Here is a 13,196-nt window from a genome sequence, read left to right on the forward strand (position 1 = left end):
CGCAGACCTGTTTGCTCGATAGGCAAGCTACAAGGGGTCGAGCTGTGACACTCTTGAGGTAGTCCCGCATGCGGCGTTTAAAGGACTTCATGATCACAGATATCAAGGCTACAGGTCTGTCGTCATTCAGTCCTGAAAATGCAGGTTTTTTGGGGACTGGGATGATGGTGGAGAGTTTGAAATAGGATGGTACTTTGCACAGTTCCAGAGATCTATTGAAGATCTGTGTGAAGACTGGAGCGAGCTGGTCTACGCAGATTTTCAAGCAGGAGGGGGACACACTGTCTGGGCCTGCGGCTTTGTTGATCTTTGGTTGTTTAAAGACACATTTCACGTCCTGCTTGTGAATGGTCAATGCAGAAGGGGGAGTCAGAGGCGTGATGGTGGTCGTCGGTGATGCGGGTGGATGGGTGTGGGGTTTGAAAGTGTCCTTTTCAAATCTGCAGTAGAAAGTATTGAAGTTGTCAGCCAGTCCTTTATTGCTCTCCGCTTGGGGGGGGGGGGGCTGATGATCGCTTGAGGTTGGTTAAGGACTGTAACCCTTATCAAACTGATGCAGACTCATGAGCAGCAAACTTTTTTCCAGCTTTTCTGCATAATTTCTCTTGGCAATGTTGTTTTCTTTGGTCAGCTGGTTTCCGCCCTGATTGTACAGGGCTCTGTCCCCACTTCGATAGGCCTGGCGAAGTTGCCGAAGTTTGACAGTGACCCACGGCTTGTTGTTATTGAATGTGTGAAAAGTCTTTGTTGGTACACGTCTTCACAGAAGCTGATGTAGGATGTAATAGTGTCTTGTCTATTCATCCAAGCTGCCAGTTGAAATTTCAAAGACACGCCAATCTGTGCATTCTTAACAGTCTTGAAATTCCATCTTTGCTTCATTGGTCCACTTATTCAATGTTTTCACCACATGGTTCGCACATTTAAGTTTATGCCTGTATGTTGGTATTAAGTGGATTAAAGAGTGATCAGACGAGCCCAAAGCAGCATGGGGAACAGCACGGTATGAGTCCTTCAGCGTGGTATTTGCTGTTTTCCCTGGTGGGACAGTCAATGTACTGCTTATATTTCAGGAGTTCGTGGTTGAGTTTTGCTTTGTTAAAGTCCCCAAGAATAATGAGGAGTGAATCTGGGTGCTTTTTTTCCAAGTTCGTTTACTTGGTCAGCCAGTTCTTGCAGTGCGGCGTTTGTGTTAGCCTGGGGTGGGGATGTAAACACCATGAATGGAGCAAATGAATGGAGCAAACTCGCACAGAAAGTAGACTGACTTCAAAAACAGATTAAAAATGTGTTAAAATCAGCAACTCCATATCCAGGCGGCAGTCTGTGTTGAGCTCCGTGACATCAGTGCACCATTTTTCATTGATATTGAAGGCAATTCTGCCACCTTTTGTTTTCCCCGATACCTCCGTGTCGAGGTCCGCACAGTGTAGTTTGAAGCTAGGCAGCAGTATGGCGCCCTCAGGGTTGCATTCAGTCTCCCTGAAGCAGAGGGCAGCAGAACGAGCAAAGTATTTTCTGGTCTTTATAAGGAGATGAAGCTCTTCCATTTTGTTGAGTAGCGGGCATAAATTTGCAAGGTGAATCCTTTCGGAATCTTCGCTGTCGCAGCCTGACCAGTATGCCAGCTTCCTTCCCCCATGCCGTCTGCGACTCCTCCATGCACCATAGAACGCAGCCCCTCCACCAGCAAGTAGCACCGAGAAAAAAACCTTGGTTTGTTAAAGTTGGCAGAAAAAGTTCTGGTGGGTACTCCACAGTGCTTAGCAAGTCTTCTCTCATGTAAGTAGCATAGTGTCGCCAAAGACGAGAGAAAATGACAAAAACAAAGGCAATACTAGAGAGTGTGTCACCAAGGCGACCACCCATGTAGGCGCCCATGTTGTATCCCTTTCATCCTCTGAGATTTTTTATACACTGTATACTGAAATAATGATGCTCTTTTCTTAAGAGCTTTCCAGCTTCCAAGATGGCGCCTACCAGTGTGGTCGCCTCGGTAACGCGCTCTCTAGTATTGTTTTTGTTTTTGTGTTTTTCGTCCGTCTTTGGAGACCTTACACGACTCACTTACACAAGGGGAGACCTGCTAACCATCAAGGAGGCTACTCCGGACTTTCTGTCAACAACTTTTGCAAATCCGCTCAGTTTTTTCCCCGAGTTACTCACCGGAGCGGCGTCCGTGGTTTTCGGCGCATGGAGACAGAAGCAGCGCCATAGAGGGAAACGGGCCGGCATTCAGGTGAAACTCCGCAAGAGAGGACACAGATTGGCGTTCCCGTCGATCCACCTCGCGAATGTACGCTCCCTACCCAACAAAATGGACGAGCTTCATCTTCTGTTAAAGACCAGTAAAGACTTCGGACGTTCCGCGGCCATGTGCTTCACGGAGACCTGGCTTTGCGACGCTGTACCCAATGGGGCCGTCATGCTTCCCGGCTTTCACATTCATCGAGCGGACCGCGACATGGAATCATCGGGGAAAACAAAGGGCGGCGGGATATGCCTCTATATCAACGAAAAATGGTGTATGGACGTCACGGAGCTCAGCACACACTGCAGCCCGTATTTGGAGTCGCTATTTTTAAACTGTAAACCATTCTACTCGCCACGTGAGTTTGCATCGTACATACTGGGTGGAGTCTACATACCGCCTCAAGCTACTCAGATCTTCAACAGATCTCTGGAAATGTGCGAAGTTCCATCCTGTTTCAAACGCTCCACCATCATTCCAGTCCCCAAGAAACCTGCAATCTCGGGTCTAAATGACTACAGGCCTGTCGCTTTGACATCTGTGGTCATGAAGTCCTTTGAACGTCTCGTGCTGGACCACCTCAAGAGTGTCACAGGTCCCCTGCTGGACCCCCTGCAGTTTGCCTACCAAGCGAACAGATCTGCGGATGATGCAGTCAACATGGGACTGCACTTCATCCTAGAACACCTCGACAGTGCAGGGACCTACGCGAGGATCCTGTTCGTGGAATTCAGATCAGCGTTCAACACCATCATCCCTGAACTCCTTTCATCCAAGCTTCTCCAGCTCAGCGTCTCACCTGCCATCTGCCAGTGGATTTACAGCTTTCTGACGGGCAGGACACAGCAGGTCAGGCTGGGGGAGGCCACCTCATCCACACGCAACATCAGTACTGGGGCGCCCCAAGGTTGTGTCCTCTCTCCGCTGCTCTTCTCTCTCTACACGAACGACTGCACCTCAGCGAACCCGACTGTCAAACTCCTGAAGTTTGCAGATGACACCACTGTCATCGGCCTCATCAAGGACGGTGACGAGTCTGCATATCGACAGGAAGCGGCCGACACAACCTGGAGATCCTTCGCCACAGCTGCCCCTCACGTTGTCCAGCTGCCTTGTATCAACCGTCGAGACCTTCAAGTTCCTGGGAATTACAATCTCTCAGGACCTGAAGTGGGCGACAAACATCAACTCCGTCCTCAAAAAGGCCCAGCAGAGGATGTACTTCCTGCGGCTTCTGAGAAAGCACGGCCTGCCACCGGAGCTGCTGAGACAGTTCTACACAGCGGTCATCGAATCAGTCCTGTGTTCTTCCATCACAGTCTGGTTTGGTGCTGCTACAAAAAAGGACAAACTCCGACTGCAACGGAAAATCAAAACTGCTGAAAGGATTGTCGGTACCCCCCTACCAATTATGTATTACTCGTGCACTCACTGTAGTTGTTTCGCCATGCTGCACTATTTGCATATACTGGCCACTCATGCCAGAGTAGCATCTGCTCCATTTGCACACTGATTGTATCTGTAACATTTGCACAACCATTGTCCCAGATTATCGCACTACTCGTCACTTTAAACCGCATACACTCCTTGAAGTCTCAGCGCCCTTTGCACAATGGTCATTGCACCGGACTATTGCGATATTAGTCATTCGAACTGCTCTAAGTGCTAGAGGACTCTGCATCTTTTTGCACAATTGTTTTTTGTCAATGTCTTTATGTCTCCAAAGTCCATCCATCCATCCATTCTCTACCGCTTATCCGGGTCGGGTCGCGGGGGCAGTAGCTTCAGCAGGGACTCCCAGACTACCCTCTCCCCAGCCACTTCATCCAGCTCTTCCGGGGGGATCCCGAGGCGTTCCCAGGCCAGCCGAAGGATGTAGTCTCTCCAGCGCGTCCTGGGTCGTCCCCGGGGTCTCCTCCCGGTGGGACATGCCCGGAACACCTCACCAGGGAGGCGTCCGGGAGGCATCCGAATCAGATGCCCCAGCCACCTCATCTGGCTCCTCTCAATGCGGAGGAGTAGCGGCTCTACTCTGAGATCCTCCCGGATGACCGAGCTTCTCACCCTATCTCTAAGGGAGAGCCCGGACAACCTGCGGAGGAAACTCATTTCGGCCGCTTGTATCCGGGATCTTGTTCTTTCGGTCACGACTGTCTCCAAAGTGTTCTGTAAATTGACTGTCTGTTGTACTAGAGCGGCTCCAACTACCGGAGACAAATTCCTTGTGTGTTTTGGACATACTTGACAAATAAAGATGATTCTGATTCTGATGTACTCAAATGTACAAACCCCAATTGCAATTAAGTTGGGACATTGTGTAAAACGTGATTAAAAACAGAATACAACGATTTGCAAATCCTTTTCAACCTATATTCAATTGAATACACTAAAAAGACAAGATATTTAATATTCAAACTGATCAACTATAGTTTTTTTGCAAATATTCACTCATATTGAATTTGATGCCTGCAACACCTGGAATTGGCTGGCGACCAGTTCAGGGTGTACACAGCCTCTCGCCCGAAGATAGCTGGGATAGGCTCCAGCACACCCACGACCCTTGTGAGGATAAGCGGTACAGAAAATGGATGGATGGATGCCTGCAACACATTCCCAAAAAAAAGCTGGGACAGAGGCATGTTTACCACTGTGTTACATACCCTTTTATTTTTACAACAATCAATGAGCGTTTCGGAACTGAGGACACTAATTGCTGAAGCTTTGTAGGTGGAATTATTTCCCGTTCTTCAGTTGCTCAACAGTCAGTTTTCAATGGGAGACAGGTCTGGACTGCTGGCAGGCCAGTCTAGTAGTCACACTCTTTAACTACTAAGCAATGCTGTTGTAACATGTACAGATTGTGGCTTGGCATTGTCTTGCTGAAAAAAGCAGGCACGTCCCTGAAAAATACATTACTTGGATGGGAGCATAAGTTGCTCCAAAAGCTGTATGTACCTTTCAGCATTAATGGTGATTTCACAGATATGCAAGTTACACATGCCATTGGCACTAACAGACCCCCATAACAGCACAGTTGCTTTTGAACTTTGCACTGATAGCAGTCTGGATGGTCCTTTTTTTCTTTGGCCTAGAGAATGCGACATCCTTGATTTGCCAAAACAATGTGAAAAGTGGACTCATCAGACCACAGCACATGTTTCCAGTTTGCATCAGTCTGCTCAGAGAAGTTGGCTGGGTTTGTGTTGTTGATTTATGGCTTTTGCTTTGCATGGTGGAGTTTTAACTTGCATTTGTAGATGTGACGAACTGTTAACTGAGAATGGTTTTCTAAAGTTTTCCTGATCCCATGTGGCAATATCCTTAACACAATGATGCTGTTTTTTAATGCAGTGCCACCTGAGGGATGTAAGGTCACGGCCATTCAATGTTGGTTTTCGACCTTGCCACTTACATGCAGATATTTCTCCTGACTCTCGAAATCTTTTGATGATATTATGCACCGTAGATGATGAAATCCCTAAATTCCTTGTAATTGTATGTTGAGAAACGTTCTTAAAGTGTTGGACTTTTTGCTTACGCAGTTGTTCACAAAGTGGTGAACCTCGCCCCATCCTTGCTTGCGAACAACTGAGCATTTGGGAGATGCTCCTTTTATACAAAATCATGACACTGACCTCTTTCCAATTAACCTGCTCATCTGTGGAATGTTCCAATGAGGTGATTTTTGAACATTCCTCAACTTTGCTTGTCTTTTGTTGCCCCGTCACAGCTTTTTTTGGAACATGTTGCAGGCATCAAATTCAAAATGAGAGAATATTTACCCCCCCAAAAAACCAGTAACATTCAGCAGTTTGAATATTAAATAGTGTATCTTGTCTTTGTAGGGTATTTAATTTAATAGAGGTTGAAAAAGATTTGCAATACATTGTTTAGTTTTACACAATTTCCCAACTTCATTAGAATTGGGGTTTGTTCTAACGCTGTGTAAAATCTGGACCTGTTTAGTTACAAGTTCCTATATGTAAGCTATTATTCTGTTGTATGAATGGCAAGGCACAGTGACCGACTAGTTAGCACATCTGCCTCACAGTTCTGAGGACTGGGGTCCAAATCCCGGCCCCGTCTGTGTGGAGTTTGCATGTTCTCCCCGTGCCTGCGTGGTACTCCGGTTTCCTCCCACATCGCAAAAACATGCATGGTAGGTTGATTGAAGACTCTAAATTGCCCATAGGTGTGAATGTGAGTACGAATGGTTGTTTGTTTATATGCGCCCTGCGATTGGCTGGCGACCAGTTCAGGGTGTACCCCGCCTCTCGCCCGAAGATAGCTGGGATAGGTTCCAGCACGCCCGCGACCCTTGTGAGGAAAAGCGGTACAGAAAATGGATACATGGATGGATGAATGGCAACAGGTGGATACACAGGTAAATTGTATATTCTGCCATCTAGTGGAAGCGCATTTAATTGCACTGTCTGTCACTACACGTTACTGGCATACACAGATTAACAAAGATACGTTATTTGTCATAAACAAATCCTTTTCTGACCTATTATATCTACACAAAATGAGAATGAGATGTGACGCTTTCGACACAAAAGGCGTGTGGGCAATGAGTCTTGGGTGCTAAACTTTACATTCTGGTTGTGCGCGTTCTGTCTCTGATACTGCCTTGGAAGATGGCAAATACAGTAAATACATAGATAATGGTGTTAGTATCGGTGCATCCCGAGTTTTTACTTGCTATAATTTCAGCCTAAAAATACAAAATGTTTTCTTGTAATGTTATTTCAGAAAAAAATACTTTTTTTTATTTTTTGGGGGTGTTTTTACTCACAGTGGTATGATTACACCCCCCCCCCCCCCTCCCCACCCGAAAAAAATACCTTTTTTTGTCATAATATTATGACGGTTTTATTTTGTTTCGAAACCCAACTGTAAGCTGGATGGTAGCTACCTCTCCCATGGAGATGCCACTGTGCACCCGCAGCGAGATGACCTTCTGGTAGGCAAGTGCGCTGAAGGCCCCCTTCAGCCGGACGGCGGTGCGCAGGTTGACTGCCCACAGTATTGAAATAAAGAAGCCCTTGAAAAACTCAGAGGTGAACAGAGCAAAGCAGAGGCCGATGCCGTGCGCCTGGGTTGACTTGGAAGGGTCGTCTACGTAGTTCAGGAGCAGGTAGACCAAAACAGCCTGAGGGGGGTTTAAATCAGAGTTACTATGGTGGCAGCTTGGACCAAACAAATCCAAGGTCCACAGCTTCCTCGACCTGGGAATGTTATTACCCACAGATCTGTATGAACCCCTTGTTTCAGGGGCTTTACCGGATGGAGTGCTGGGTTGACTCACCGGACCCAGAAATGCTGACAACATGGCGAGGACCCCGACCATGACAGAGAGAATGAGCCTGGTTCTTTGGAAATGAAAAATGGCTCGGACCAAAGAGGCCTTTTCCAGACCCGACTTTGCTACTTCCTCCTCCCAGAGTCTCTGGAGCCTGAGAAGAGCATAGGAGTTGTTATTCCAGAATCATTCTCACATTTGCCTCTCAGGTGCAACACTATCCGTCCATCAGGTATACCATTAAATTACTACATAGGATACATACACCCTTGACAGGTCAACAGCCAATCAGGGCGATTGTAGATTGTCCACGAAATATTTCAGCTTTTCACATGTGGTGTTTGGTTTCTGTCCTACTTGTTGTGCCCAAGCCCAAACCTCTCCAGGAAGGTCTGTGTAGATTCACAGTCATCCAGGTCATGGTAATTTGCAAAAGTTGAACAGAATTCAAAGTGAATCTTCCTGGTTGTTGAAGACAAGTCACCTTTAATCCAAAAGGCTTCTTCAGTTCTAAATTTTGTGTGAATTTTTGTCTCTGGTGGGTGTGTTCCCTGAGGATAGTCACATAAAGGTTGTTATTTTGCCAGGAGTGGCTGGTGAATGACCATTTTACATCTCAACCGGTTGTTCACCTGCCTGGTGGCAAAACGGCTAATTAGTGGCTTTTTTTCCCAAAGAAATAAGACAATCTTTTTAGGAGAGAGGTCAGGACATTGTTGTAAGCATCAGTGACGGCGTAAGACTCCTTCTCTGTTTAGAGATGGCCTTTCCAGTTTTCCAGTTTTAATAGGTTTGTTTCACACCTCTTTCAAACCAGCGGGCCTTTCTGTCCAGAATTTGTACATTGTTGTCCTCAAAGAAATGTCCATTGTGCATCCCTGTTATGAAAAATGGTCATTCACCAACCACACCTGGCAACAACAACAACCCTCATGAGACCCCCATTGTGGACATTACCACCAGAGACATACTGTATAGGGGGAGTGGACATTTAAAATTTAGAGCTGAAGAAACCTTTTGTACTTAAGGTGAAATGTATTCAACAGGAAGATTTCTCCAGGAAGAATTAGCTAACTAATATATATAAAAATAAAAAATAAAAAAATCACAAAGAAGAGCTCTGGACCTGTCTGTGCTTCCACCGGCCTCGTCCAAAGGTGACAGGTTAAGGGTGCTCACGTCCAGCCTTTTTCGGTACATGGCCCACATCATGGAGGTCATCCACGTGAAGGTGGCGAAGGACAGGAACCCCGCGTTGTCAACTGGGTGTGGCCTAGACAGCAGAAGCCAACAGACCTGGTGTTAGCAATGTGTTAGCGCCATTCGATAATTAAATGCTGCTAAGTGAAGTACACTGACTGTGACGAGGTCCACCGCAAAGGTTTGAGGGTCTGAACACTCTGCTTGTACTTTCCAAAAAGTGATGCGGTAGGTTTCCCACCGCCATTCTTGGTTCCTTCCATCTAAAAGTCCAAACAACTGCTAGATTGCTCATGAAAAGCCAGGAAGAAGTGTTTATTTGTTGTGTACTCACAGATAAAATGTGTTTATTTTTCTCTGAATCGCAATCTTCGGCCATCATCTTGTCCTATAGCAAGACACATAGCATATACCAATGTTTTCCAACCTTTACTGAGGAAATATTTTACATGAGATAAATCGCCTATCTGGAGCCTATCCCAGCTGACTTTGGGCAAGAAGCAGAGTAGTACATGGACTAGTCACCAGCAAATCACAAGGCACATATAAACAAACGAGCCTTCACACTCACATTCACACACTTTAGAGTGTTCATTGAAGATAACAGGCATGTTTATGAATGTGGGAACCAGGAAGTCTAGGTTCAAGAGATTCAATTCAGTGTTTATTATAATATGAACAGCCGGGAAACGCGTTTCCCCTGTGCAAAGAAATTCTTACCGAGGAAGAGATTTGAAATAATTGAAAAGCAATAAACAAAATACTACAGAGGCTTAACACTACAAAATAACTAAATACAATTGGGTTGTAAACCTGTATGGCAACTGTACAACACATGCAAAATAAAATTGTGCGGAATATTGTAATAACTTTGGCAGATTGTCCAGAACTAGTATCAAAAATACACAATGATAAGCTGCCACACAGATGTCAAACTCATGGCATGGGGGCCAGATCTGGCCCGCCACATCATTTGCGAAAGCAAATGATGTGAGTCGACTTCATGTTTCCTGCGAAAATATCAAAATTGTAAATTGTCTTCTCTTGTAATATTGTTTTGATATTGTAAGCATTTTTTTTGTTACCAATCATCCTTTTAAAATAAATGTAATAGGTGAAAACATTTATATTGGCTTCTGATTTCAAAAGTAGTTATCCATCAATCAATCATATAAATATATGAGGCAATAATTCATTTACATGGGTTCACAGTCATAACGGCCCTCAGAAGGAAGTTATGACTACAATGTGGCCCGTGACAAAAATTTGTTTGGCACCCCTGAGCTACCGTATGTGCAGGGGTGCACATAATTTTGTTCTGGTTCTCAAAATAGCACCGGAGGTTGTTGCTTGAGACTCAATGTTTTCGACCGACCATAAACACATTAGGCCTGGGCGATATGGGGGAAAAAAAACCTATTACGATAATTTTTTTCATATCAGTCGATACTGATATATATGACAATATAAAACAAATCACTATTTTTTTTTTCAATCTTAAATGTTTCCTGTTACTCTTAACCTTTTGATGTAAATATTTATTTTCTGTCAAAACTTGAACATGATATGGAACACTATACAGCTGTGTCAGACAAATAAAATATTTATTCTGTATATTCACAAATATGTATAATGTGACCATGCAAAAGCTTTTAAGTTTTCCAATTCCAATTTACACCCATGGAGTTGGTAATGAGGGCCCATTACTTTAATCATCCACTTGAATCCCTTATTTTCAACCAAGCTTACTGGTAGCATGTCTTTTGCAATACAGTTTGTTTGTCGTTGTCGGGGGAGGGGCGGATTAGCCCTTGCTCTGGTCTGGGACTGTAAAATCTTGCATTGAGGGTGCTCTAGTGGGTGTTTCAGGTAGTAATAAAAATTGGTGGTATTCTGCATTTGTATGACTATATACACTACAGTCGACATATAGAGTAGAGTGCGCTAAATTATCTTGTCAGACTACAAAACCAAACTCACTCCACACTGACAAACTTTTCAGGGCTTTCTTGTCAATGATGTCATCCATTGAGCCTTGGGCTGTTTCTCCCATAGTTTTTTCAGAGGGAATACTCATGTTCTTTTTTTTCCAGCACTCTTCCACTGCTGAGGTACAAGGCTGCAGCAGTACAAACATTAGCGCTTGTTGTGACTGGCTACCATTATGCGGTGTGCATCAACCTAACTTTCTATCCAATTTATTGAATCGAAGTCTATCGACCGCGTCTTATATGTCTCTCGAGGAAAAGATATTTTGAAATACAGTGTGTATCTTTATCATTTTATCGCCCATCCCTAATTAAGACTTATTTTGACAGACCGTTGTAGCATCTAAACAGCAAGACTGAGACACCCAAGACGCACACTGCCTTATCAGCGGCCGCTCCGAGCTCAGGCACCATCACCACCCCGCAAGTTGCACCGTTTGCGATGGGGCTTCTGGTGCAGCTCAAGCTCGCAGCTTAGCTCAGTTGAACTGAGAATGAAACAAATCAGTTCATTAAGTGATTCCATTCAGTACTTTCGCTCCAAATATTTATTCATTTGAATACGTCGTTCACCAAAACACAACACTACTTGAGCCCCTTCTACCGCTCCGCTCCCCCCAAAAAATGAAAATGCAAAATACTTGGGACACAAATGCACATTGACACACTTGAATCTGGTGTGCTTTTAATAATTTCACAGCACATGCACACCAGCGTACTACTTATGAGCAACCAGAAGCCAGTGTTGTTTCATCCAGCCCTATGGGGGCACAAGCCAGTGCAAACTGTAGGCCAGTGCCAAGCCCGGGTAAATGTAGAGGGTTGCTTAAGGATGGGCATCCGGCTTAAAACGTTGCTAAACAAATAGCGTTGATCCAAATAAGTCCATACAGGATCTGCCATGGCCCGGGTTAACAACATCCACCACCGTTCTTACGCAGAAAGAGAAGAAAGCCCAGCGCCCTAGGACTGAAAGTGGGGACTTTGAATGTTGGGACTACGACAGGAAAAGCTCGGGAGTTGGTTGACATGATGTTTAGGAGAAAGGTTGATATATTGTGTGTCCAGGAGAACAGGTGGAAAGGCGGTAAGGGTAGAAGTTTAGGGGCCAGGTTCAAATTATTTTACCATGGTGTAGATGGGAAGAGAAAAGGAGTAGGGGTTATTTTAAATGAGGAGTTAGCTAAGGTGGCGGCACGGTGGCCGACTGGTTAGAGCGTCAGCCTCACAGTTCTGAGGACCCGGGTTCAATCCCCGGCCCCGCCTGTGTGGAGTTTGGATGTTCTCCCCGTGCCTCCGTGGGTTTTCTCCGGGTACTCCGGTTTCCTCCCACATCCCAAAAACATGCATGAATTGGAGACTCTAAATTGCCCGTAGGCATGACTGTGAGTGCGAATGGTTGTTTGTTCCTATGTGCCCTGCGATTGGCTGGCAACCAGTTCAGGGTGTACCCCGCCTCCTGCCCGATGACAGCTGGGATAGGCTCCGGCACGCCCGCAACCCTAGTGAGGAGAAGCGGCTCAGAAAATGGATGGATGGATGGAGTTAGCTAAGGTCTCAGAGGTGAAAAGACTATCAGATTGATTGATGAGGCTGAAACTTGAAATTGAGGGTGTTACGTATATTGTGATTAGTAGCTATGCCCAACAGGTAGGATGTAACCTAGGGGTGAAAGAAAAAGTTTGGAAGGAGCTAGACGAAGTAGTTCTGAGAATCCAAGACACAGAGAGAGTTGTGATTGGTGCAGATAGTAATGGATATGTTTGTGAAGGAAACAAGGGTGATGAAGAAGTGATGGATAAATTCAGCATCCAGGAAAGGGGTGAACTTTGCAAAAAGGATGGAAATGGCTGTAGTGAACACTTTCTTCCAGAAGAGGCAGGAACATAGGCTGACCTACAAGAGTGGAGTTAGAAGCATGCAGGCGGATTACATCTTTTGCAGACGGTGTAATCTGAAGGAGGTTACTGACTGTAGTGGTAAGAGAGAGTATGGCTGGAGAGTATAGGATGGTGGTGTATAAGATGACTCTCATGGTGGGGAGGAAGATTAAGAAGACAAGGGCAGAGCAGAGAACCATGTGGCAGAAGCTGAGAAAGGAAGAGTGTTGTGCGGCTTTTTGAGAAGAGGTGAGACAGGCTCTCCGTGGACAGGAAGAGCATCCATAAGATTGGACCACTACAGCCACGGTGATCAGAGAGACAGGCAGGAGAGTACTTGGTGTATCTTCTGGTAGGAAAGGGAAGAAGGAGAGTTGGTGGTGGAACCTCAACTAGCGGAAATCATACAAGGGGAGAGGAAAGAGCCAAGAAGAAGTGGGACACTGAGAGGACTAAGGAGAGGAGAAAGGAATACATGCAGACGAGACGTGGGACAAGGTAGAAGTGGCAAAAGCCAAACAAGGCATATGATGACATATCTGCCAGGTTGGACACTAAAGAAGGAGAAAAGGATC

At 45.4% G+C, this 13,196-nt stretch overlaps 1 protein-coding gene across 12 annotated transcripts in view; it reads right to left on the minus strand.

The window, feature by feature from the left end:
• abcc12 (ATP-binding cassette, sub-family C (CFTR/MRP), member 12) overlaps window positions 1–13,196 on the minus strand; it is a 69,330-nt gene that overhangs the window by 42,422 nt on the left and 13,712 nt on the right. For 8 of the 12 annotated variants that reach the window (XM_061765116.1, XM_061765091.1, XM_061765126.1 and 5 more), the window contains 5 exons: window positions 9,088–9,141; window positions 8,913–9,016; window positions 8,680–8,826; window positions 7,560–7,707; window positions 7,167–7,403 (listed from right to left, as the gene is read on the minus strand). The exons of 1 other annotated variant lie outside the window; for it this stretch is intronic. In XM_061765116.1, coding sequence (XP_061621100.1) covers window positions 7,167–7,403; window positions 7,560–7,707; window positions 8,680–8,826; window positions 8,913–9,016; window positions 9,088–9,135 — 684 coding nt within the window. In that variant the 5' untranslated portion in view covers window positions 9,136–9,141. Of the gene's footprint in view, window positions 1–3,050; window positions 3,074–7,166; window positions 7,404–7,559; window positions 8,618–8,679; window positions 8,827–8,912; window positions 9,017–9,087; window positions 9,142–13,196 lie in introns of those variants that run through there. 3 more of the 12 variants (XM_061765124.1, XM_061765125.1, XM_061765156.1) reach the window with 3 other exon arrangements.

The sequence above is a fragment of the Phyllopteryx taeniolatus genome, chromosome 2 (assembly GCF_024500385.1).
Source record: "Phyllopteryx taeniolatus isolate TA_2022b chromosome 2, UOR_Ptae_1.2, whole genome shotgun sequence".
Taxonomy (NCBI): domain Eukaryota; kingdom Metazoa; phylum Chordata; class Actinopteri; order Syngnathiformes; family Syngnathidae; genus Phyllopteryx; species Phyllopteryx taeniolatus.